Here is a 24,728-nt window from a genome sequence, read left to right as displayed (position 1 = left end):
CTTTACACTTTTTTTTACAATATATAGGCCCTCCAGACTAGACGTGAGCCAATTTAAGAATAAAATTGTTATTTGGCCTATGGAACTAGGATCTCTCTGTTAAAAACCAAAGCTTTACCATATTTGGTCAGAGAGGTAGACAAAATCTTCATGTTTACAGAAATAAAACTTCTTTGGTAATTCATTAAATAACGGAGGTATATTATAGATATAATTATTAAGAATTAACATTAGTATGAAGGTTAAAGTGTAATAATTATTAACTAAATGTCCAACATCTCCTCCATTCTAATGGAATATGGCACATCGTGGGCGGATGTCCAATTAACACCGTTGGTGCGGGACATCACGTCTTCTACCAAGTTGTCTCTAAACTCCTCCCATCGTCTTGCCGATACAAACTGTTTAAATAATTGCTTTTTTTTTGGAATCTAGGACAAAGTGATAAAATTCAACTTATTATTTTGTTTTTTTTTCATTTTGAATGGGTCGATAAAATTAATTTTTAAGTAGCGCGATTTCTTTCACGTGAAATCTTTTTTTAATCCTGGGAGAACCATGGATTTTTCCATTGCAGGACATAGGCCTTTTGTAGGGACTTCCAAACATCACGATACTGAGCCACCTGCATCCAGCGAATCCCTGCGTCTCGCTTGATGTCGTCAGTCCACCTGGTGGGGGGTCGACCAACGCTGCACTTACTAGTGCGGGGTCGCCATTCTAGCACTTTGGGACCCCAACGTACATGGGCTCTTCGAACTTCATCCTCACCGCTTCAATAGATTAGACAGACCGACTTACTTTCGTATTTATAATGTTTAATTCTTTCATGGAAATTTAGTTATGAATAAAATACTTACCTTCTTTTCCAAATAATGTTGTATTCTTGTCCAAATGTTGGCAGTGTTACGTTGAAGGAGCCATATTTTTGGAAGAAGCATACAGCTAACAGGAGTTAGAGCGACGATGCGACGGTCACGCAGGTTTTCTCCAAAACCAAAAGTTGATCCAGGGTTAAACTGACAAACCTAACAAAAATAATAAGAAAACAATGTTTAACAAATAAGGAATATTTGTATTTAATAATTAAAATTAATTAACATATATCAAGTCAAAGTGGACCTTCATCATCATCATCCTTGCGTAAATCCCAAGAAACAAAATAAAAAACATAAATGATCATGACACCATTATATTGAAATAGTGGTAAGTCCCTATCTATGATATACCCATGTATACAAACAATTTAAAATAAAACCAGCCAAGTTCGTGTAGGATTCCGTAGATTAAGTTGGCACTTTAGTGAATTATGTAATGCATAAAAACACCGATAACGATACCCCACACAATGGAATAGACGATAAAAAATTCATCCTCACTTTGCATGTAGCTTGCTTTTTTTTTAATTTTCTTTTTACCGCTCCATAGACGTAATTAATACACATACCCAAAAAATTTCGGCTTTCTAGTTTTAACAGACTCTCCTCAGAGTCTGTAAGCAGTATGATACCTATATCATACTGACAACTTTATCTTTTTAATTAACAACTGAATTAGTATGCAATTTTCGAGTTCCAATTATGTTTTTAAGTAGGTCGACTATTAGTTACTCTTTAAATAACAATTGCTAAACCTGTTATAGTTTTCCTTGTAATTTCATTATCGTCATATACCTATCCTACTCTCGTGATTTTTTTTACGTATCCATAAGCAGCAGTTTAGCCGGCTGACACTTGACTCAACTCATAAATTTTCTCTCAAAAGCTTAATATTTTACAAACGGATCCATAGAAAAATATTAGAAGAGAACCCCTTGGACTATGGACAACTCAATGGACACATAACGGTCTGCTGTAAGGCCGACCAATCAGGGGCAAGTTCGGACAGTTGACGTTTTAAGATTGCAATTTAACGGTGCCACTTCCGATAGATTATAATATTATACTTAACGAAAAATAACACGTTAAATTGTAATCAGTATTTTCAGTTCACAATACGACGGCAAATTATAATATCACGAGTGAGATTATAAACTAACGTATTTTACAATCTAACGGTGACATACATACTCCTTAATTAGTTTTATAGTAGTAATAGCCTCTGCGTTAAACCATGTACATACGGACGGACGCACAGAACGACGGTCTACTAACTAAATGACAATTATTTCAAACCTGCATAAAATACGTTTTGAGGTTTTCTTTTGGCTTTACATCCCCACCCACTTCAGGAATATTACTTATTCTGAAAAACAATATCAAATATTAGAAAACAAAATGAAAGGTCTCATTGAAATATCTCCTTTAAAATAACTAACCTAATAGAAGCTCTAAATTGTTTAGAGGTTTCTTCTGATTTAAGTTGCGCAATACTTTGCAAATCAGCACTTTCCTTACGAGGTTTTTCAGTTTCACTCGCATTCTCACTTCTCTGTACATCTTTCAAAGAATTATCTGGTTTAGTTAAACTTGGGGATTGTACTTTACGAGTACTTCCAACTGTCACGGCAGAATCATACTGACAACTTTATCTTTTTAATTAACAACTGAATTAGTATGCAATTTTCGAGTTCCAATTATGTTTTTAAGTAGGTCGACTATTAGTTACTCTTTAAATAACAATTGCTAAACCTGTTATAGTTTTCCTTGTAATTTCATTATCGTCATATACCTATCCTACTCTCGTGATTTTTTTTACGTATCCATAAGCAGCAGTTTAGCCGGCTGACACTTGACTCAACTCATAAATTTTCTCTCAAAAGCTTAATATTTTACAAACGGATCCATAGAAAAATATTAGAAGAGAACCCCTTGGACTATGGACAACTCAATGGACACATAACGGTCTGCTGTAAGGCCGACCAATCAGGGGCAAGTTCGGACAGTTGACGTTTTAAGATTGCAATTTAACGGTGCCACTTCCGATAGATTATAATATTATACTTAACGAAAAATAACACGTTAAATTGTAATCAGTATTTTCAGTTCACAATACGACGGCAAATTATAATATCACGAGTGAGATTATAAACTAACGTATTTTACAATCTAACGGTGACATACATACTCCTTAATTAGTTTTATAGTAGTAATAGCCTCTGCGTTAAACCATGTACATACGGACGGACGCACAGAACGACGGTCTACTAACTAAATGACAATTATTTCAAACCTGCATAAAATACGTTTTGAGGTTTTCTTTTGGCTTTACATCCCCACCCACTTCAGGAATATTACTTATTCTGAAAAACAATATCAAATATTAGAAAACAAAATGAAAGGTCTCATTGAAATATCTCCTTTAAAATAACTAACCTAATAGAAGCTCTAAATTGTTTAGAGGTTTCTTCTGATTTAAGTTGCGCAATACTTTGCAAATCAGCACTTTCCTTACGAGGTTTTTCAGTTTCACTCGCATTCTCACTTCTCTGTACATCTTTCAAAGAATTATCTGGTTTAGTTAAACTTGGGGATTGTACTTTACGAGTACTTCCAACTGTCACGGCAGAATCGCGTTCGTCTTTACTTATTTTTGTATAAGCTCTAAAGTATTTAGTATCCAAATCTTGTTCACTTTCCTCTTCATTTGCTACCTAAAAAATAAATTAGTATTGGAAATACACGTCAGGTCTGACAAAGCTCAGTAAGTCGCTAAGCTGAAGTGGCAATGGGGCAGGGCACATAGTTCGAAGAGTCGATGGACGTTGGGGTCCCAAAGTGTTGGAATGTCGATCCCGCACCAGAAAGCGCAATGTTGGTAGACCCCCTACCAGGTTGATCGAAGACATCAAGCGGATCGCTGGATGCTTAAGGCTCGAAACCGTGGTGTTTGAAAGCCTATGCAAGTGACTTATGTCTAGCAGTGCATCAGCTGTTAATGATGATAATGATAAAAACTCCACATGCAAACTAGTCAGTAAGTAATAGTATAGTAGTAAACGAGACAATGAATTCAAATAAAACAGTGTTACTTACATAAGGATCGTACAGACTGTAGTGTGTTTTTCTTAAGCGCTTAGTTGCTATTACTTGAATCGACTCTATCATTTGACATCGCCCTGAGAGAATAAAATATACAAAATTCTGAACTCCAACTCCGTCACCGAGCACCGTTTCGTTTATCGCGTAAGTTTTCATCTTTGCTACTATGCAACCTTCACGCAGTGCTACCTATAAAATATTGACAGCATACAATATCATGCATATTCTATACAATCATCATTTTCAACCCATATTCGGCTCACTGCTGAGCTCGAGTTTCCTCTCAGAATGAGAGAGATTAGGCCAATAGTCCACCACGCGGACTCAATGCGGATTGGCAGACTTCACACATACAAAGAATTTAAAAAAATCTCTGGTATGCAGGTTTCCTCACGATGTTTTTCCTTCACCGTTTGAGACACGTGATATTTAATTTCTTAAAATGCACACAACTGAAAAGTTGGAGGTGCATGCCCAAGACCGGATTCGAACCCATACCCTCTGGAATCGGAGGCAGAGGTATCCACTGGGCTATCACGGCTCCTGTTTCTATACAATATATTATTTAATCTTTACTTGTGTAATTGTTTTTTTTAAATAACAAAACATAAAAATTGGCAGGCTAAAAACGGATTCTGAGACAGGGCTGTATTAAGGAGGAGGAGGGCGTCCGCAAGATTAAAATAATACCTCGTCAAGCGCGTCGAAGTATGTGAAGGCTGACATCGCAAAACGAACTTCGTCCCACTGTTTCTGAATGGATGCTTGAAGTACATTCTTGAAGTCCTCCTTCATAAGTACCAAAAGTTCACAGTGACCTGTAGGACAGTATTCAATATGGACAATATCGTAAACGAGGAAGGCCTGTATATTTCAAACGTAAACAGTATACTAAATGTTTTACGATCAACGAACGGTTACTATGATACGACATTATGTTTGGTCGAATTGAAGTGATTATTCTTGTTAACTTAATTTGTTACAGTAATACAAAATATTCTTCCATTCAGTTCCGTTCTGTTCTGTTCTATTCTATTCTAAATTTTCCATACAAACTTTCAACCTAGGGATAAAAGTAGTCTGCTCCGAGGTCCCATTTATCATAATACCAAAATTCATTTTGATCGGTTCAGCCGTTTTACCTTGAAAAGGTAACAGACAGACAGACTTACCTTCGCATTTATAATATTAGTATCTAGGCACTAAAGTTAGTCACGCTTAATGTTACAAAGCTTTATCTTATCGACTTATGTATAGGATGTCTGACTGTCTTTATCTACAGGATGACCAATACTAAATACTATATTAGTATAAAATACTAAGTACATATCAATTGTATTTTTAATTTAGTACTAGCTGACGCCGCGAGGTTTCACCCTCGTGGTTCCCGTTCTATCTAACACTGAAAAATTTTTTCAAACAGAAAAACATATAAACTCTTCAGCTTTATAATATTAGTATATAATATTATAAAGCTGAAGTATAGCTGCTTTATAATAGTAGGTATGCGATCCCTGAGAAAGTTTTCTTGACTGACTATCAGTTTTATTGAATTCTACTTACTATGCCTACATTATAGCTAAGCAGTGCTTATCTTACAAAATTGTTGAATAGGTACATGAGCTATAACATATTATATCTGTGGGGTATAAATTAAATACAACGTCTAACCAGTTGTAGTTACAGTAGCGGTCCTCGGTATGTTATGCAACAAGGAAACTTCTCCGAACATATCGCCAGAATGTATGACCCCAATCTCCACAGAAACAAACTGTTGGATGAGTTCATCAAACACAAGCTGGCTGACCACGACGTCACCGCTTATGACGAAATACAGGGCATGGGCCTCATGGTGTTGACGAACGATAACACGTCCTGGACCGTAGTACTTGTAATACGTTACCGCTGCTAATTTCCTCTTAACGTGCTGTTAGAAATTAAGTAAAAATATTTAATACAGCTACTTTGAACCGTTGAGGAGTTCCCTTATTTGGATTTCAGCTCCACCATCAAAGCCACTCCAGACCTTGATTACATTGTAGTGCTTTAAAACGGTATATCAATTTAAAAAAATATATATGAAAAAATTAACAAACGCACTAAGTCATCACTTGGATTTTTAAAAGTTCCACTTAATTTTTCCAGGCGAAAGGTCATTACAAAACCTCAAAAAACCGCTTGACGTTGAAAAAATAAATTTAGCAGGAAATTTATAGTTAGTAGAACTGTCGCAAAGAACGAATTTTGCGATAGAGCCGGATTGAGAAGGTCTAAAGGCGGACCAAATCGCGAGCGTGAGCTAGTATTTAACCAAGGCGTAATTGCCTCAAGGGACAAAAGCCAATGTCCCCTCTCCTATAAGGAGGGAGGCCTGGCACTGTAGTAATCCGTTAAAATAGACTGATAATGATAAATCAAGGTTTTGGAATAGTATAAGTAGTCTATACAAACAGTGTTTTGGAATTGCGACCCCGCAGCAGAAATCGCAGCGACGATCGACTCTCCGCTTGGAGGACTGGCCAACAAGCCAGATCAGCTTTCGTCTAATATAACGCAGAGAGTAGCTGGATTCTATAGAAACCCCTGCATACTATAAAGTTACAGCGCTGTGATATCGTTCGTTTCCATGGCAACTTCATTGTTTGTGATATTTTGATTTTGGCATCTTAAACACCAATTTCAAATTCCAAGAAGAAGAGTTATGTGCGAAAAGTTAGTCGATAAGACAAGAACAAGACAAGACACGACAAGACGGTTGTGTTTTGGAGTCCTTACAAAAGGTACATTTCCTCTGGATGATGCAGTAACAACAGTGGAAAGGAACTCGCGAAGTAAATAAGATGTAGATGATACTTACATTTGGATATCGTTTGAAACATTTGAGTCCTCCAATAATTCGGTATATGTAAGATTTTTCTTTATCTGTACGCTCTTCAGCATTCTTATTCAAAAGGGCTTTATCCTGAAATTATTTTAACAAAAAACCTTAACTCTCAGAAATGGATTATTTTAAGTACATTTTTAATAAAACTTATCAAATCCTGCAAACTATCTATTTCGTTATATATTTATCATTTGGTGGAAGTCAACACGAGCCTCGGTTCAGCTGGCCTATTCACTATTTTGGTCTTTATATATCAACCTAATAAAATAAACATCAAATCAGTTGACAAAATGTAATTTACCTACTGTGTGATATCCACAAGTAACCAAGGGATGACATTTTTAGATACAATCTCAATTTCGTATATGTCAACTACTACTACGTCAAAAATAGTGAATAATCCTGTAGACGTCTGTGGGTGAGAATCATTTGATACACACCTACGTCTCTCGAATTTATTTTCGTCATTTTATTAAAAAGAACAATATGTTGTATTATTTTGTTAAAAATAAACCAACAAAATTTCAATCTATTACATTTTTTTTAAATATTTTTTCTCAACGGATTAAGCAACTGGGCTCAAATTCGACATTTTCTGAGTTTCAACCTAGCCCTGTGACTCTACGCTTAGTTGAAGCGTTAAGGGGAATATCGGTGACGTTTAAAAAAGACCTTAAAGTTTTCTAAAAAAAACATAACTTACTTTTATAGTGAGCAACTGTTTTTTCTTAGCCTTCCCCCTCACTGCTTGTTCCACCCGCCGCTTCACGTCGTCGAAGCCTTCATAATGGTCTACCCCCTCAATTAGCCAATACGCATTAGCCATTACCATACGACCTAAAGCCCGAAACAAACATTTCGCTCGGAATTTGATCTTCATAAGTAGCTCAGGATCCTGTTATCACGCTTTAAATTAATATACAGGTATAATTATATACATAGCATTTGTGTGTGTGTGCGACTAGTCTAACATGATATCATGATAACTTGGAAATAATAACAGTTATGCTTATGCTTATCTTCTATACTTATAATAAATCTGTAGAGAGGTCAATTCTGTACATGAAATATATTTCCAAAATAACTATCAGGGGGTGATTAGTGATCGATACTGATGCCAAAAATGCAATCAGTAAAATTTTTGTCTGTCTGTCTGTCTTTCTGTCTGTATGTCTGTCTGTCTGTCTGTCTGTATGTTCTTTATAGAAACAAAAACTACTCGACGGATTTTAACGAAACTTGGTACAATTATTCTTCATACTCCTGGGCAGGTTATAGTATACTTTACATCACGCTACGATTAATAGGAGCAGAGCAGTGAAGGGAAATGTTGGGAAAACGTTCTACCGTTTTCCCAACATTTATAGTTACTCCATTTTTTAAGCTTCCGTCGCGTGCTAGAATAGCCGTATGGTAGGAGTAGGGCAGGGTAGGGTAGGGTAGGGGTTTGGTAGAGGTAGGGTAGGAGTAAAATTAGGGGTAAGGTAGGGGTAGTTTTGAGTCCCTACTTATCCCCTGTATGGTAGGGTAGCTGTAGAGTGGGAGTAAGGTAGGGTAGTAGTAGGTAGGGTTTCACGCACACGAAGTCACGGGCGTCCGCTAGTCTATACTAATATTACAAAGAGGACAGATTCGATTGTTTGTTTGCATTGAATAGGCTCTGAAACTACTGAACCGATTTGAAAAATATTTTACTGTTGGGAAGCTATACTATCCCCACTAACGGAAACTGTGCGGCGTCTACCAGTTTTCTGTAAATTGGTAAAGAACCGGAGTGATCGCCAATAAATTATCTAAACTTATCAATACATATAAAAAAAAATTAAGTGTATGTCTGTGATTTCAAAGTAAGTGTTTAATATCAAGTGCTGCATTTATAAATAGTTATTTACACGATACCAAAACACAATCAAGCTTTTTAATATTTTTTTTGTCTTTCTGTCTGTATGCCTTTAGCGTTTTGATTGTAATGGAATTTTCACTGGAAGACAGAGGAGGTTATTGATCAACATAAGTACTATGATTCCCGCGGGATTTCTGAAAAACTGAATTTCAGGAGGACGAAGTTTCATGCGTCCGCTAGTACCTAATAATAGTGTTTTGTATTACATTTTGTATTTTATTTAACATTGGTAAAACTTAAAAAAGTACAAATAAGTAAATGAGAGATAAATAATCATGAAGAGGTACCTAAAGTTTATGAGTTAGTATGGTTTTGGTGGGGGGATCTGGATCTATTAAACTGATCTGCAAATTCTTTACCAATAGAAAACCATGTTATTAATGAGTGTCATTTTAGACTAGGCGAACAACGCGTGTTGCTATCAATCGGGAGATAGGTAACTATATTTTGGATTTGTGAAACCTGCTTACCATTTCCTTTTTGGCTGTAGGTGGTTTTACCATTTTTACTGTTGTTAATAATAACTGGGTCAGATGAAACTAAATAATAATATATTCAAAATGTATGTACTTAATATCAACAATTAAACAAAAACTGCACACATTATCAAACAATACTCGTAAACAAAATCTGTATCTTTAAATAAAAATATAACAGTATTTTTATTTTCAAAAAATAAATTAGTATGAAATTGTCAAACAAATTGTTATAATTGCTTTCCTTTCAATCTTATCTATGGTTTGTGAAAATACACTCCAAAAAGATCCTTCATAATATGAATACAATAATAAATAACTAGCAAAAGTATTTATCATCAATTAACTAAGTATGCTTTTGTATGTAACTTTATCTGACGTGCTGGCTATTTGGAAGTTCGTTTTTCGCTAGCCCTATATATATATTAAGGGGCTCAAAATGGTGGAGTTATTCAACATAATGCAAGGTCCCTTATGTTTATCTGCTGCACTCGAGTAAGTCCAAAAATCCCTCTTCTGCAAACACACTGATTAGCAACTTTGATCAGTTAGCAATAAATTAATAGTGAATAAAAAATCTCGTTAGTTGAGAATCACTAGCTAGTTGGCAAAGGATACCTAGTCTCCATACAAACTCGGGCCCAAATTATACAATTGATACAGAGCTGAAACTTGGCTATAAATTATAAGTAGAACTTATTAGGTAAATTTTCAAAGAAAGGAGATCATTCACGCTCCATACATTTTTGGGCTCTTTTTGAAAGTGCCGGCCAACAAAAAAAAATGACACGACTCGTTAGAATTAGCTATTTGGAGCAATAGTTAATATGGCATAAAAGTTGTCAGGTGGCTTTGAACCAAGTTATACAGGTTCGACGATTCGTTATTTCCATACATTTTGTCAATTTTCAAAAGTGCCCGCTAAGAGAAAAAACTGATACGTATCGTTAGAACTGCCCATTTGGAATAATAGTTAGTATGGCACAAATGTTGTAAGATTGCTCTGAATCAAGTTATACAGGTTCAATGACTTGTCACTTCTATACATATTTTTTGAGTTTTGTAAGTGACCACCTACAATATAAATAATACGTATCGTTGTAACTAGCATTTGCAGCAATAGTTACTATGGCATAAACATTTTAGTATAGCTCTGTGTCCAGTTATGCAGTTTCGATGATTCGTCAAATCCATATGTTTTATTGATTTTCAAAGTGCCGTTTTACAAAAATATGCACTTATCACTGCACTTATCGTCAAAACTGCCCATTTGGAGTAATATTTAGTATGTCACGAATGCTGTAGGTTTGGTCTGAACCAAGTTATAAAGGTTCGATATCTCGTCACTTATATGCATTTTATTGATTTTGTAAATGCCCACCGACAACATTAATGATACGTATCGTTTTAACTGGTCATTTGTGACAATAGTTAGTATAACACGAATGTTGTAGGGTTGCTCTAAACCAAGTTATACAGGTTAAATGGCATGTCATCTCCATACGTATTATTAATTTTAAAAGGTGCCTGCCTATAAAATTCTTACAGGTATCATTTTAACTGATCATTTATTCATTAGATCATTTATTTTAACTTTGTCAGTTAGTATGGCAGATACGTTGTATAAATGCTCTGATCTAAGTTATACAGGTGTGACTATTTGTAATATCCATACATTTTCTTGATTTTTAAGTGCCAACCATTAAAATTGTACGTATCATTAGAACTGGCTGTAATAGGAACGGGCAGTAATAGTTAGTATAGTACAACAACCGTTGTAGGCCTGCTCTGAGCCATGTTATACAAGTTCAATGATTCTTAATTTCTATGGATTTTATCGATTTAAGCAATACAATTAGTTGGTAGGTATGACAGAAACATTGTATGATTGCTCTGATCCAAGTTATTTGCGTTCGATGATTCGTTACTTAAGATTTTGTTGATATCTGAATGTAATGGGGAACAATAAACAGGTATTAATGATGAATACTTAACTAATAATATGAAATAAATGTCATCATGGTGTAAGAGCTGTGTCATCATTATTTGTTATGTTCTTCCTTCTGGACCGTTTCTACACTTGGTCATGTGATTCGCCGTTGTGCGTGTATTTGTTATGTTATTCAAGCTTGTAAACCGAAATTACCATTACTTGAAGAACTTAATAAAACGTTTTTATTTCTCTCAATGCACAATAACACAGTTTTTAGTTACATTTGCACCAAAATGTTGAATTTGTGCAAATGCTTAGAATCATTATTTCAATATTTTATATTATTGCTTTTATGTTTTCCAACTTTTATGGAAATCAATGAATGAAAGTTATATAACTTGTTTCAGTACTAGATTTTTTTTTGAAGCATGTGCAACGTGTTACTAACTATTGCTCCTAATGACTAGTTTTAACGTTAGGTCCTTTACCTAACGTTTTAGGTGAACGGTACTTTAAAAAATCATTAAAATATATGAATGTGACAAATCATCTAAACAATATAACTTGATTCGGATCTATACTACAACGTTTATGCCATAGTAACTATTACTGAAAATGGCTAGTTATAACGATAAATAGCATTTACTTTGTAACTTACAAAACTCCATCAAATACATTAAAGTGACGAGACATCGAACCTGTATAACTTGGTTCAGAACAATCTTGCAATATTTGTGCCATCCTAACTATTACTCCAAATGGGCAGTTTTAACCATAAGTAACATATTTTTGTTAAACGGTACTTTAAAAAATCAATAAAATAAATGGATTGGACGAATCATCGAAACTGTATAACTCGACACAAAGCTATACTACAATGTTTATGCCATAGTAACTATTGCTGCAAATGGCTAGTTATAACGATACGTATGGTTTATTTTGTTTGCGGGCACTTACAAAACTTAGTAAAATGTATAGAAGTGACGAGTTATCGAACCTGTATAACTTGGTTCAGTGCAGTCCTACAACATTTGAGCGGTAGTAACTATTGCTCCAAATGGACAGTTCTAACGATACGTACCAGTTTTTTTTCTTGGCGGGCACTTTTGAAAATTGACTAAATGTATGAAAATAACGAATCGTCGAACCTGTATAACTTGGTTCAGAGCCCTCCTACAACTTTCATGCCATATTAACTATTACTCCAAATGACTAGTTCTAACGATTCGTGCTATTTTTTTTCTTTGGCCGGCACTTTCAAAAAGGGCCCAAAATGAATGATCTCCTTTATATTTGCTTAGTCAGTTGAATTACTTGTTATAGGTGGGCAATCATTCGTAGGGATACGAATGATGAATATTGACATAAAATTCATTGTAGCTATTAGTTGACAATAACTTCACACGGTCATCAACCCATATTCGGCTCACTGCTCCCCACTTAGCCATTATTTTTAATGAATGTGTGGACTTAGGTATTTTTCCGAACCTAATGAAGCATGGCAAATTGATACCACTTTTTAAATCAGGAGACAAATCAGATCTTAATAATTATAGACCGATTACAATATTGCCAACACTTAGCAAGGTCTTTGAAAAAATCATATTAAATCAACTTTTATGTCATTTTAATTTAAATAACTTGTTTCATCCTGAACAGTATGGTTTTACAAAAGGTCGCAATACAACTGATGCAGGGGCTAAACTTTTAAAACATATTTATGAAGCATGGGAAGGTTCTAAGAATGCTATTGGTGTGTTCTGTGATCTGTCCAAGGCGTTCGATTGTGTTGACCATAACACCCTTCTACTCAAGTTAAGCCACTATGGCATCAAAAGTGTTGCACTCGATCTCATTGCCTCTTATCTCAGTGATAGAACGCAGAAGGTATGCATAAATGATATAAAGTCGCACGGTTCCACTACCATAATGGGCGTCCCACAGGGTTCAATTCTGGGTCCTTTTCTATTTTTAGTGTACATAAACGATTTACCATACCATATCAGTGGCATATGTGAGATTGTACTGTTTGCTGATGACACATCCTTAATTTTTAAGTCCGACAGAAATAAAGATAACTCTGACGACGTAAACCGTGCCATATCGCATGTGTCGCATTGGTTCACTGCAAATAATCTACTTTTGAATGCCAAGAAATCTAAATGTATTGAGTTTTCATTGCCAAATGTTAAAAAATTAGATAAGTCTATAATGATCGATGGTGAAACACTGGAAATGGAGAGTTCCACAGTTTTCCTGGGAGTGACCTTGGATTGTAAACTTCAGTGGGGTGCTCATATAGAAAAACTGTCTGGTAAACTTAGCTCAGCGGCATTTGCCGTGAGAAAAATAAGACAGTTTACTGATGTTGATACAGCTAGGCTTGTTTATTTTGCGTACTTTCACAGCGTAATGTCTTACGGTATTTTATTGTGGGGCAAGGCTGCCGATATACAATCTATATTTGTTCTTCAAAAAAGAGCAATTCGAGCAATATATCAATTAAAATCACGCGAGTCCCTTCGTCAAAAGTTTAAAGAAATAGGTATACTAACAGTAGCCTGTCAATATATATATAACAGTATAGTATATGTAAGACAAAATATTAATTTGTACAAACGAAAAGGAGATTTAAACCCACGTCTTACTAGACACGGGCATAAGTTAGTTATTTCTGCATATCGTCTCCAAAGAGTAAAAAAATCTTTTGTAGGTTTGGGTGTACTCTTCTATAATAAGATCCCCAAGACTGTGATGGACCTGCCAATGCATAGCTTTAAGCAATGTGTTAAAAAACATCTACTCAGTCGAGGGTACTACAACATTGATGAGTTCCTTAATGATAAAGATGCTTGGAGGTCGTTGGATCAGCTTCCACCTTCACACAGAAAGTAAAACTATAAAAAATGTAAACAGTAATTGTTATTAATTGTAAATTATAATACTGTATGACTTTTTCAAAAGAGCAACTGTTGAGTTTCTTGCCGGTATCTTCTCAGCAGAACCTGCCTTCCGAACCGGTGGTAGAATCTTTACAAATAGTCAACTGACGTGTCAAAAGTGCTTGTAAACTGAGCCTACTTGAAATAAATGATTTTTGATTGATTGATTGATTGACTGCTGAGCTGGAGTCTCCTCTCAGAATGAGAGGGGTTAGGCCAATAGTCCACCACGCTGGCCCAATGCGGATTTGCAGACTTCACACACGCAGAGAATTAAGATAATTCTCTGGTATGCAGGTTTCCTCACGATGTTTGTCCTTCACCGTTTGAGACATGTGATATTTAATTTCTTAAAATGCACACAACTGAAAAGTTGGAGGTGCATGCCCCGGACCGGATTCGAACTCGCAGTCTCCGGAATTGGAGGCAGAGGTCATATCCACTGGGCTATCACGGCTCTTCTTCACACATCTCATCAAATTATAATAATATGAATATTTGACAGTGATATCTCTTTCACTAATTGACTTGGATATTAAAAGCCCGCGTTTTCAAAGCCAACTGTCAATGAGTGAAATACGCATCAAAGAGGATATATAAATCATGTGTGAAAATAATGAAATCAGCTAATTTTCCCTGTTGGCGAATATTATTTCGGCTAAGATTCTAATGGAGTAATGTAGGAATATATACAATATTTTTAGTGTATTTTTTATTTCTGTATCGTTCCAAAAGTGGGCCCAATTTTGGGCATCTTCTTTTGTGTTTATCCACTAAAGTTAATCAAAGTTAGTGAATAGGCCAACATAACACGCAAAAAAGACCAATAGGGAAAAATTTATTATGATATCAAAATGAATTAATAATAAAATGAGGTTATTGCTAAATATCTTGCGTTTCTTCCAAACGTATGGAATACGGCACATCATGTATGGTTGTCCAATTCACAGTATTGGAGCGAGCGAGTACATTTTCTACCAAGTCTTCTCGGAATTCTTGCCATCGTCTTGCTGATACAAATTCTTTAAACAATTGTTTTTTAGTTGGTATCTAAAACAATATTTTACATATTTCTACCATAAAAGTTTATTGCTTGATGCTTAAAATCAAAAGTAAGCCCTCATTCGCACAAGAGCTTTTTTAACGGACGTTAAATACAACAAACGTTCAAATACAACAATTGCATTCCCAAGTTCAGAATACGGCGTTTTTAAAACACGACGCTTTTATTCGAGCAGTTTTGCATTTTCAATTTTGGACGTTGGAAATAGACCTTCATTTCACTTCATACTATATTTGAAAGTTTTTTTATCGTCTGTTAAAATACTCTCGTGCGTATGGAGGCTTAGATTATTATATTAGTATAAGAATTCCACTTCCGGTCAGGCTCATTAATATGTCAATTATACGTCTATCTGTGATTTCAAAATAACTGTATTTTGTTATATTTTTGTCTATCTGTCCGTTTGTCTGTTAATCTCTAGATCGACTGAACCAAATTTAATAGAATTTCCACTAGAAAATTGACGAGGTTATCGAACATCAGCTGCTTTTTATAAAATCTATGATTCCCGCGGGATTTGTGAGAATAATATATAAGTTATCGAGGCCTCACCTCATGCAACATTATTAAAATAAACTTACTTTTTTTTTCAAATAATGTTGAATCCGAGACCAAATATTAGCTGTGTTTCGTTGAAAAAGCCACACCTTTGGGAGTAGCATGCAGCTTACAGGAGTCAGGGCAATAATGCGACGGTCACGCATGCTCTCTCCGATACCAAAACACGCACCCGCATTGAATAGACAAACCTAAAAATCAGATCCTTAGACAGTACCTATTCCATCGCCATTTGTGCTACCATGCTGCAAAAACTACTTTTTAGCACAGAATACATAAAATACATTGTACAGTCGCATTTGAATCTAATCAACTATGCCTAAGATTAAAGGACACAGAAGAAGAAGAAGAAGAAGAAATACTAATTGCACATAAAAAAACAACAATGAATAAAAAAAATTAAAAACTTAAACTTGGCATGCAAAGGCGGGCTTATTACTATAAGCAATCTCTACCAGACAACCCCTGATCTCACATCAGAGGGACTCGCGAAGAAAGAGCTGACACAGGAATGTATCGTGGCTCAAATACAGCTAATTTGTTTCGTTCGTTTCGCTACTACTCGTATCTATGAAAATTTCTATCATTATCAATACACGCTTGGCTTTTATATTCTAACAGAACATTAATATACCATGTTAGAGGAAAAAGTAAATTCATAAACCTGCATAAAATAAGTTCGGAAATTTTGTTTTGGTGTGGTTGAACCACCTCCATACATTACGTCAGGCATAACACTGATTCTGAAAAAAAATAACAAACAGTAAGCATATTTTGATCTAGATAAATTTATTTTTGCAGATTTTTATAAAATTTAAGCTAACCGAATGGATTCTCGGCGATCTTTTTGTGGTATTGGCTTTAAAAAATCTTCCGATTTTGCTTCTTCTTCAAATTCAGCACTTCCCTTACTGATACTTTCGTTTTTACTTCCATTTCTTGATCCCTTAATTGTTTTAGTTTCTTGTTTACCTAAGCCTTCAAAATCAACAGTTCCCTTACTATTTTTTACTTCATCTATTCTCTCCGCTGACTGACTTTTTTGTTTATTTGATCGGTTTAATAATATACTCTTTGATAAAGCCGCACCTTTTTTCGAATATTCAGCTTGTTCTTGTTCATCATCTACTGTTGCATCAGATCCACGTTCGGCTTTAGTCAAATTATAGGCTTTAAAATATTTTTTATCTAAGTCTGATTCACTTTCCTCGCTTGGAACCTATATATAATAATTAGAACAAATGACAATTGTACACATATTAACATTTACGACGAAAAATATGCATGACTTTTTTCAAAACAAATTAGGAAATGAAGCAATAAATTTAACAGAAATGGCAAAATGTTACTCACATACGGGTCATACAACGTATAATAGTTTTTCCCCAAGCGCGTAGTTACGAATACTTGTATGGATTCTATCATCTGACATTGGCCTGATAATATGAAATAGACGAAATTATGAATTCCCACACCGTCACCGAGTATCGTCTCATTCACCTCGTAAGATTTCATCTTCGCAACTATGCAACCCTCGCGGCACGCCACCTTATAAGGAAAAAATGTTTGACTATTGTGAAGATGATAAAGATAAATGTAAATGTTGTGGATTGTTGAGTCAACTATTATTGTTCCGATAGTTGTTTCAGTCAATGGTCTTATAGCGAAAAACTTCGACCAACACCTTAAGAAGCTTTCGCTTAACTGTTGGATCAAGAGTCGGATACAAGAGGCAGTGATTCTTGAGACGGCGCGTATTGTGAGGAGGTTCCTCACTTTGGAGCCCTGACCACCGGTTGCTTGGGCACTCAAATGTCCCGCAGGGCAGAATGTTGATTTTTTTTATAAAATTTTAATAGTGTTTTGTATTTTATATTTATATTGACATTGTTAAAAATTTAAAAAAAAATAAATGAGAGATAATGTAAATAAGTTAAACAATATTTAGTAATATCATTATTACCTCATCGAGTGCGTCAAAGTACGTGAAAGCGGACATAGCACGACGGACTTCATCCCACTGCCTCTGAATGGTAGCATGTAGTATATGCTTGAAGTCATCCTTCATGAGTGCTAACACTTCACAGTGATCTATCGACAAAGGTGATACAAATGAAACAGAATTGACTGTAAAAGTGTAAAAGCCTATCAACTTTTTATTATAGAAATATATCTATTTTGCCTACCGGTGCATAGAAGTGCGTTTGAAAAGAACCAGCCCCTGTAGCCAAGTGGGACGACGATTTTCTTTCTACGATCACAAACGCTTCGAAAACTAGATAAATGTGTGGAAATGACATTCGCTATCGACAGGTCACGTGATTAAGATCTGTCATTCTCATACATTTCTAGCTCTTGACTAACTACAATACTGATGGTAAGTGATGATGCAATCTTAGTTAGAAGCGGGCTAACTTGAAATTAAAATCTTAATAGCAGCCTGATTTTTGTTGTAAGAGAAATCCCTTTAACGTATTTTTTTTTTGTTCGCCTGACCTGGGCTTCGAACCCCAGCTCCCCCAACCAATAATACTAGTACAATTATATCTAACCAACAGTGGTTACTGTGGCAGTCCTCGGTATGCTGTGCAGCAATGAAACTTCTCCAAACATGTCGCCGGTATGCATAGCACCAACATCCACAGAAACATATTTATGGATAAGTTCATCGTATACAAGCTGACTGACTTTAACATCTCCGCTGACGATGAAGTACATGGCGTGGGCCTCTTGGTGTTGACGAACTATGACACGCCCTGGACCGAAGTATTTGAAGTATGTTGCAGCGGCAAGTCTCTTTTTGACATTCTGAAGAAACAACTTAAAAAGAACGTTTGTCTCGACGATATTGCATTGCAACGTTTTGATATAATCATATAAACACTGTACCATTACTAACTAACTAACTAACTATAACAGATTAGAGACGTGATAGCCCATTCGAATCCTGTCCGGAGCATGCACCTCCAACTTTCAGTTGTGTGCATATTTTTAAGAAATTAAATATCAAGTGTCTCAAACGGTGAAGGAAAAACACCGTGAGGAAACCTGCATCCTGCATACTTCTGCATCTTAATTCTCTACGTGTGTGAACTCTGCTCCGCATTTGGCCAGCGAGGTGGACTAAGGGCTAACCTCTCTGATTCATAGAAGAGACTCGTGCTCAACAGTCAGCCGAATATGGGTTGTTAATGATGTGTTGATACTGTTACGATTAAGATAAAATATGACCAAGCAGTGTGTGAGTAGATATAAAATAAACTGAAAGTATGTTTTGTTAATAGTGGGATATCCCATCCCATGTGAAACGTGAACTAATTCTATAAGATTACATTACATAGATTAGATGATATAATAAATAATAAATGGTTATGTTAGTATTACTTACTATTTCTGTCTGGGGAAAAAACTATAGACTTTAAAAACAATTGTTGCCTATGTTATGAACTTCCTCAAATTATCTGATTAACGGTTGCTTCTTTTATACGAAACTATCTCCACATAGAGAAAAACTTACATTTGGGTATCTTTTGAAACATTTGAGACCTCCTATAATGCGATAAATATATTTCTTCTGTTGATCGGTTCGTTCTTCAGCGGGTTTGTTTAAAAGAGCTTTATCCTGAAACGGGTTAATAAATTGCTGTATATTGAAGAACTTAGATCTTATGTCCGACACACGTTAAGTGTGTCCCATGTTAAGTGTGGGCTCAATATTATACAAATCATCTAAGTATCTCTGAACTCAGATTAGCGAACTTATGTGAACTTGTGTTCATTTAATTCTTGCAGTTTTCTGGTGACGTTATGAGCATAATATAATAACCCTTGGTCCCAAGAAAACAATACTTATTCATGACCATACTGCTCAAACTTTGTAAGGGATATTCATACCGAGTCGCACAAAACTTTTCACGAGATGAGCCATGCTTCCATCTTCCAGCCTTTGTGTGTGTCCGTTAACAAATATGCCCCTGTATTGTCTGACAAAGTTACCACTTCATCTATACTAATATTATGAAGAGGTAAATTTTGTAGTATTGTAGGGATCCCTGGATCTACTGAACCGATTTTGAAAATTCTCTAACTACAAGCAAACCATGTTATTTGTGAGTCCCATAAGATATATTTTATCCCCGTATTCTCCTAGAATACGGGGATACTTCTACGCGGATCTACGCGAGTGCAACCACGGGGCGTCGGCTAGTTTTAATACGAGTACCTATAATGTGCAAAAATCGGCATTGTTACAGCAGCGTGGTGGGTCTAAGTTCCATAACTCTTCTCCAACCTGGCACTGTAGTGGGCCATTTCCAAAAGCTGGTAATGAAAAAATAAATTAAATAAAAAATTAGAATGAATGCTGTTGATGACTCACATTTATATTGAGCAACTGCTTCTTTTTAACTTTAGTTCTTACTGCTTGTTCCACCCTCCGTTTCACGTCATCGCCTACGTATTGGTCTATTCCTTCAATCAGCCAATGTGCGTTGGCCATTACCAACCGTATCAAAGCACGAAATAAACATTTAGCGCGAAACTTTTTCCTCATCAGCTCCTCAGGATCCTGCCAATTCAGACATCAATTTGCTTATGTCTTTCCGCTTTCCTTCCTTTCTTTCGTGTTCCTCATAACTGAGGATGTATTGTCCAAATGTAAGTATCTATATTTATTTATTTTATAAATTTTATGGCAATAACAAAAACTTGTAAAGTGCGCGCAAGGTAAGTCTACACGCGACTGGTGGCGCTCTTTACCGCGATCTCTTTTATCCGTCTAGAGATAGATAGAGAAAGACGATAAAATTGCGGCATTTGATTAGTTCTTGATTTTGGCCACGAGCAAACTTATCGTGTTGTCAACATTAGCCACTTTTGTGCGCCTCAGTTTCGAGACGCTAGTGACACGTCTAATAGTAAAAAATCTTTGCCAATCAGCCTATACGCTCCTACATAACGATAAGTTCTGTAGCGATTATGAAGTTTATACTGTGTCGGCTTTAGAAGATGTCATGTTTCAAGGGTCCAGATTCTCAATTGTCCAAGCTATAACTAGCGTATTTTATTTTTTCATATTTTCCGCATAATTTTCAATATGAGAAATAATTTCCTCAGTCTTTCGCGGAACCCTTTAAAAACACCGTTCAAGATTTATTCAAGAGAACTTTTAAGGGTCTCTAGGGTTGCCACAAAGTTTTCAGGTGACTGGAGATATGATTGATCGTTATCTAAGAAAAATACATTTTATACCTGGACAATTATTGTGGATCTGGAGCCATGAAACCTTGCAAAGCCAGCACGACCCAAAATCCATTCATAAAATGAAATGAATCAAAAAACATTCAGCCTTCATAAAATGTGGTATCGCAGGTTCTCAGTATAATAGGAATGGAATATCTGTGTTACAAAATAAAATATCTTTACCACATCCTTTTTAGGTCCTGCCATATTAGTAATAAATTTAGAAGAAAATATCAAATAACAAAATAAAATTCATAAAAACACAATATTAAATATTCAAAAATGTAAACCGTTAACAAAGAGTAAATGTAATGAGTGTGTCTATGGAGTATAAATTGTCTATAGCAAGGGGCCGAAGCTTCAGTACAAAGGCTTTTGGTTAAAGGGCGAATATGCAGGTGGAATATGCGAAAATAAATTAGTAGGTACAGAAATCAGACAAAGATTAATTTTCATAAAATGGTTTAATACCAAAGTATAATAATTTAACAATGAGTTCAACCCGGGTAACCATAAAAAAAATATTTTGATATTTTTTATTTTCCCAATTGATTTCATAAACTATTTTAAAAGTAAGTAAGTGTACCTCGATGAAAAAAAAATTAAAAGCAAAAATCTCCATTTCAAATTGCCGCGTTTTTAGTTCTAAAATATTCCGTTAGCGAAAATAGTAGCTAAATTCACCAATAAAATTGTCTGTCGTTTTTTGAGGGGTCGAGGTAAACTCACAAATCTAAAATATATTCTGCATCCTTACATTAGTCACTTGCAAATGAAACGTAACTCCATCTTTTTTTAAACTTGAAGTTATTGCCGTTTTTATGCCATGGAACTACACAAAGCAGCATTTTTAGGGAGCATTACATAACGAGAACTATTACTACAGTACATCGATTCTATAGAAACAGCTCTTATAAACGGGTTAGATCGTGATCATATACTTTTGACAGAGGGGTAACGTCAAGCGAGGCAGGTTCTAAGGTAATTGATCTGAGGTAGAATGACTGGTTTTGGCCACAGACAAAGACGTCCAAATGAAAATATGTGTCATTTGTTGACAACTGATTGAATTGACATTAGAAATTCGCAGACAAAATTTTACTCTGTACTCAAAAATCGAAAATTGTAAAATCACGAAGCTTTTGCATTATTTTTTGTGTTTGCATTAGTTTTCCGATTAATCTGTATTCGCACAGCAAGTTAAGAGGCGCTTCAATTTCTAAATCTGATAATATTCCTTTCATTTAACAAGTAAACATCATACAAAATGGTAAGAACTTAGCACTTCAGAAACGATCCCGAGCATAGTTCACACTATTTATTCATATTGTATATATTTATTTAAAGACCAATGTCTTAACATCAAGTATATGGATTCACGGCCTGTGCCGAGTCCATCGTGTGACAGAGAGAATAACGCTGAGCAGAGCCCCAACTTGACCCGGGTGCATACTTAGTAAAGGAGTTCCTGTTGATCATGATATGTCAACACTTTTCTTCTATGCTTTTGTTATTTGCCCTGCCCTTTCTTTGGTCGAATTCTACAGGAACAAGTTTGAATTGTCATTTACAACCCATATTCGGCTCACTGTTGAGCACTCTTCTCAGTGAGAGAGGTCAGACTAATAGTCCACCATGTTAGACCAATGCATACTGGCAGACTTTACACACAGAGAATTAAGAAAATTCTCAAGTAAGCAGGTTTTCTCATAATGTTTGTCAGATGCCCTGGACTGGATTTGATAATGTAATTCAGTTATATGTACTACCTTTTTTAATGAAGAAATGTAATATTTTACCATCTTAACTCAATACTTTTAACATCTGAATTTCAGAGCTTTGGTCTACCGTCACTTAAGGTTAAGCCTGAACATGCTGGCAACATTCCAATCCAAGAAGGCCCTTATGGAGTTTCCAGTCCTCTGGTTGCAGGTTTTGAAGGGGCAAAAAGTAAATTGGGCATGTCCCATCCTTTGCAAGCATCAGAAAGGAATGTAAGTTATTCTATTTATATAGCTATCAACTTTTCATTTATTATTTACACAAGACTTAATTATTTAAAGGGCTCAGGACTGTTCCAAACAGATATGACTAAGGCCAATAAAAATACTAAAGAAATTGCAGCCTTGCTTAATGTATTTGAAGTCAAAAATAAAAGGATAAAAAAGTAACTGAGTTCAAAAAAAGGAGGATGTTCTCAATTTGATTATGTTTTTTTATGATTTAATTACAATAAATTATATTTCTATCAACATCTTAGAGTAGTAATGGCTTACTTAACTTGCATCATCACTTACCATCAGGTGAGATAGTAGTCAAGGGCTAACTTATAAAGAATAAAAAAACAAATTGTTAGATTTTCGAAATGTACACCATTTAGCTATTAACTAACCTACCTTATCCTTATCTTGTGCTGGTTGAGTATTTATGAAGTTAGTTTTTGTTTTGGTTGCCCTAAATATACCCAGCAATATTGAGAACTTGTATTCAGTGGAGGTACTTAACAACATGCAAGGTATAGTCTTGTATGGTAATCTGCCATTCTTATGACACTCTAAAAATCCCCTATTTGGCTCCCCTTCTACAATAGAACATTTTAATTCTATACCAAATGCAAAATTTACCTTTTCAGTATCACCTAAATGAAGAAAAAATGAACATGGCCATGCTACGCAACATCCAGGGCTGCCATGCACCTATGAGACTTTCCATGGAGAGGAAGTTTGCCAGCAAGGTAAAAGAATTGTTTTCTTTATCTCAACCAATAGACATCCAATCTCACGCAGAATTAAGCTACCCAAATTTGGCAAGGCAGGGAAAACAACACAAGCAAAAAAGGGGAGTGTTAAGCGATTGTTAAGGAATTCCTTGAAACTTCATCCATTTGTCACTAGTCCTGGACTTTGCGCAGAGTTTTTCTCTGCCACGAGATGGACCCAGCACCTGCATGTTGAATCTATGGATTGCTAAGATATTTGTCATTAATTCTTTGTATTCCTGGTTCATATTCATTATCATATCTATCTCAACAATCATCAGTTGATTGCATAAAATCAGTGAGCATAAATTATGTTGTGGAGAAAATATTTTTCTCATATTTTTTGTTTTTGTTTCTTCGTAGTGCATAGTGACCAATATTTGCCCCTATCAGAGTATTTTAATGGCCCTCTCATTATTCAACAAAATACATTCCAAGATCAATCTGTCATTATAGAGCTTTTATGTGAATATATACATTTTTTGTTCAAACGTAAGGCAATTGGAACAAAGTTCTTTATCGCTCGTTGCTCGTGACTAAGCCTTTTTATGAGGGCCACAGTTAGCGACCAGGTCTCGGATCAATTTTATTTATATTATATTATATATTGTTTGAATAATACTATATTTGTGAATGTCATCTATAATCAACATGTAATTCTGTTTTATGAACAGGTTGGTCGACTTCCTTTCCTGCCAAGCTCAAATCTCCAGCATGATGTATTCACGGGCAGATATCTGGATATTGGTTTTGAAGATATACTAAATACTCCAGAGTTTTGTGAAATCAGTGGACAACCTCATGCCGTGGTTGAAAGATCTTTGGGAGTTCTATAAATAATAAAATGCTTTGAATAAAATTTTATAAACATGTGAACTTTTAATTATATAATTTCTATAAATACATATTTCAATAGAATAATGCTTATTGCTGTTTTCTACATTTTGTTTTAACTATTCTTAGGAACCTATCTTTACAAACTAGTTAAAT

The 24,728-nt window shown here is 35.3% G+C and overlaps 3 protein-coding genes across 3 annotated transcripts; 1 reads left to right on the top strand and 2 right to left on the bottom strand.

Annotated features, from left to right (window-relative positions):
* Window positions 1-198: 198 nt before the first annotated feature.
* On the bottom strand, window positions 199-9,356 carry LOC112056669 (uncharacterized). Its single transcript, XM_052882192.1, has 11 exons — window positions 7,568-9,356; window positions 6,838-6,942; window positions 5,652-5,907; window positions 4,671-4,798; window positions 3,975-4,169; window positions 3,306-3,592; window positions 3,172-3,241; window positions 2,318-2,517; window positions 2,175-2,244; window positions 861-1,028; window positions 199-431 (listed from the first exon to the last, which is right to left on the bottom strand). Exons 1-11 carry the CDS (start codon window positions 7,742-7,744, stop codon window positions 264-266), a joined length of 1,824 nt encoding a protein of 607 aa, XP_052738152.1. The 5' UTR covers window positions 7,745-9,356; the 3' UTR covers window positions 199-263.
* A 5,467-nt stretch (window positions 9,357-14,823) lies between these two features.
* On the bottom strand, window positions 14,824-21,187 carry LOC112056606 (uncharacterized). Its single transcript, XM_024097058.2, has 10 exons — window positions 21,164-21,187; window positions 20,118-20,306; window positions 19,257-19,361; window positions 18,292-18,547; window positions 17,703-17,830; window positions 17,093-17,287; window positions 16,564-16,958; window positions 16,404-16,482; window positions 15,763-15,930; window positions 14,824-15,168 (listed from the first exon to the last, which is right to left on the bottom strand). Exons 1-10 carry the CDS (start codon window positions 21,185-21,187, stop codon window positions 15,001-15,003), a joined length of 1,707 nt encoding a protein of 568 aa, XP_023952826.2. The 3' UTR covers window positions 14,824-15,000.
* Window positions 21,188-22,052: 865 nt separating this feature from the next.
* On the top strand, window positions 22,053-24,672 carry LOC112056605 (proteasome maturation protein). The gene is made up of 4 exons (XM_024097057.2): window positions 22,053-22,250; window positions 22,816-22,974; window positions 23,613-23,714; window positions 24,413-24,672. Exons 1-4 carry the CDS (start codon window positions 22,248-22,250, stop codon window positions 24,572-24,574), a joined length of 426 nt encoding a protein of 141 aa, XP_023952825.2. The 5' UTR covers window positions 22,053-22,247; the 3' UTR covers window positions 24,575-24,672.
* Window positions 24,673-24,728: the final 56 nt, after the last annotated feature.

The sequence above is a fragment of the Bicyclus anynana genome, chromosome 6 (genome assembly GCF_947172395.1).
Source record: "Bicyclus anynana chromosome 6, ilBicAnyn1.1, whole genome shotgun sequence".
NCBI lineage: Eukaryota > Metazoa > Arthropoda > Insecta > Lepidoptera > Nymphalidae > Bicyclus > Bicyclus anynana.
This window is presented reverse-complemented; position numbering and strand designations above follow the sequence as displayed.

Excerpts from the sequence above, each read along its gene's own strand:
- LOC112056606 (XM_024097058.2), bottom strand. The coding sequence starts at position 21,187 with ATGGCAGGACCTAAAAAGGATGTG. Across the intron at positions 16,483-16,563 it reads GATCGCCGAGAATCCATTCG|AATCAGTGTTATGCCTGACG; the intron begins GTTAGCTTAAAT and ends ATTTTTTTTCAG. Across the intron at positions 15,931-16,403 it reads TCCGAACTTATTTTATGCAG|GTTTGTCTATTCAATGCGGG; the intron begins GTTTATGAATTT and ends TCTGATTTTTAG.
- LOC112056605 (XM_024097057.2), top strand. Across the intron at positions 22,975-23,612 it reads TGCAAGCATCAGAAAGGAAT|TATCACCTAAATGAAGAAAA; the intron begins GTAAGTTATTCT and ends TTACCTTTTCAG. Across the intron at positions 23,715-24,412 it reads AGAGGAAGTTTGCCAGCAAG|GTTGGTCGACTTCCTTTCCT; the intron begins GTAAAAGAATTG and ends TTTTATGAACAG.
- LOC112056669 (XM_052882192.1), bottom strand. The coding sequence starts at position 7,744 with ATGAAGATCAAATTCCGAGCGAAATGTTTGTTTCGGGCTTTAGGTCGT. Across the intron at positions 2,245-2,317 it reads CAATTTAGAGCTTCTATTAG|AATAAGTAATATTCCTGAAG; the intron begins GTTAGTTATTTT and ends ATTGTTTTTCAG. Across the intron at positions 432-860 it reads AACATTATTTGGAAAAGAAG|ATTCCAAAAAAAAAGCAATT; the intron begins GTAAGTATTTTA and ends ACTTTGTCCTAG.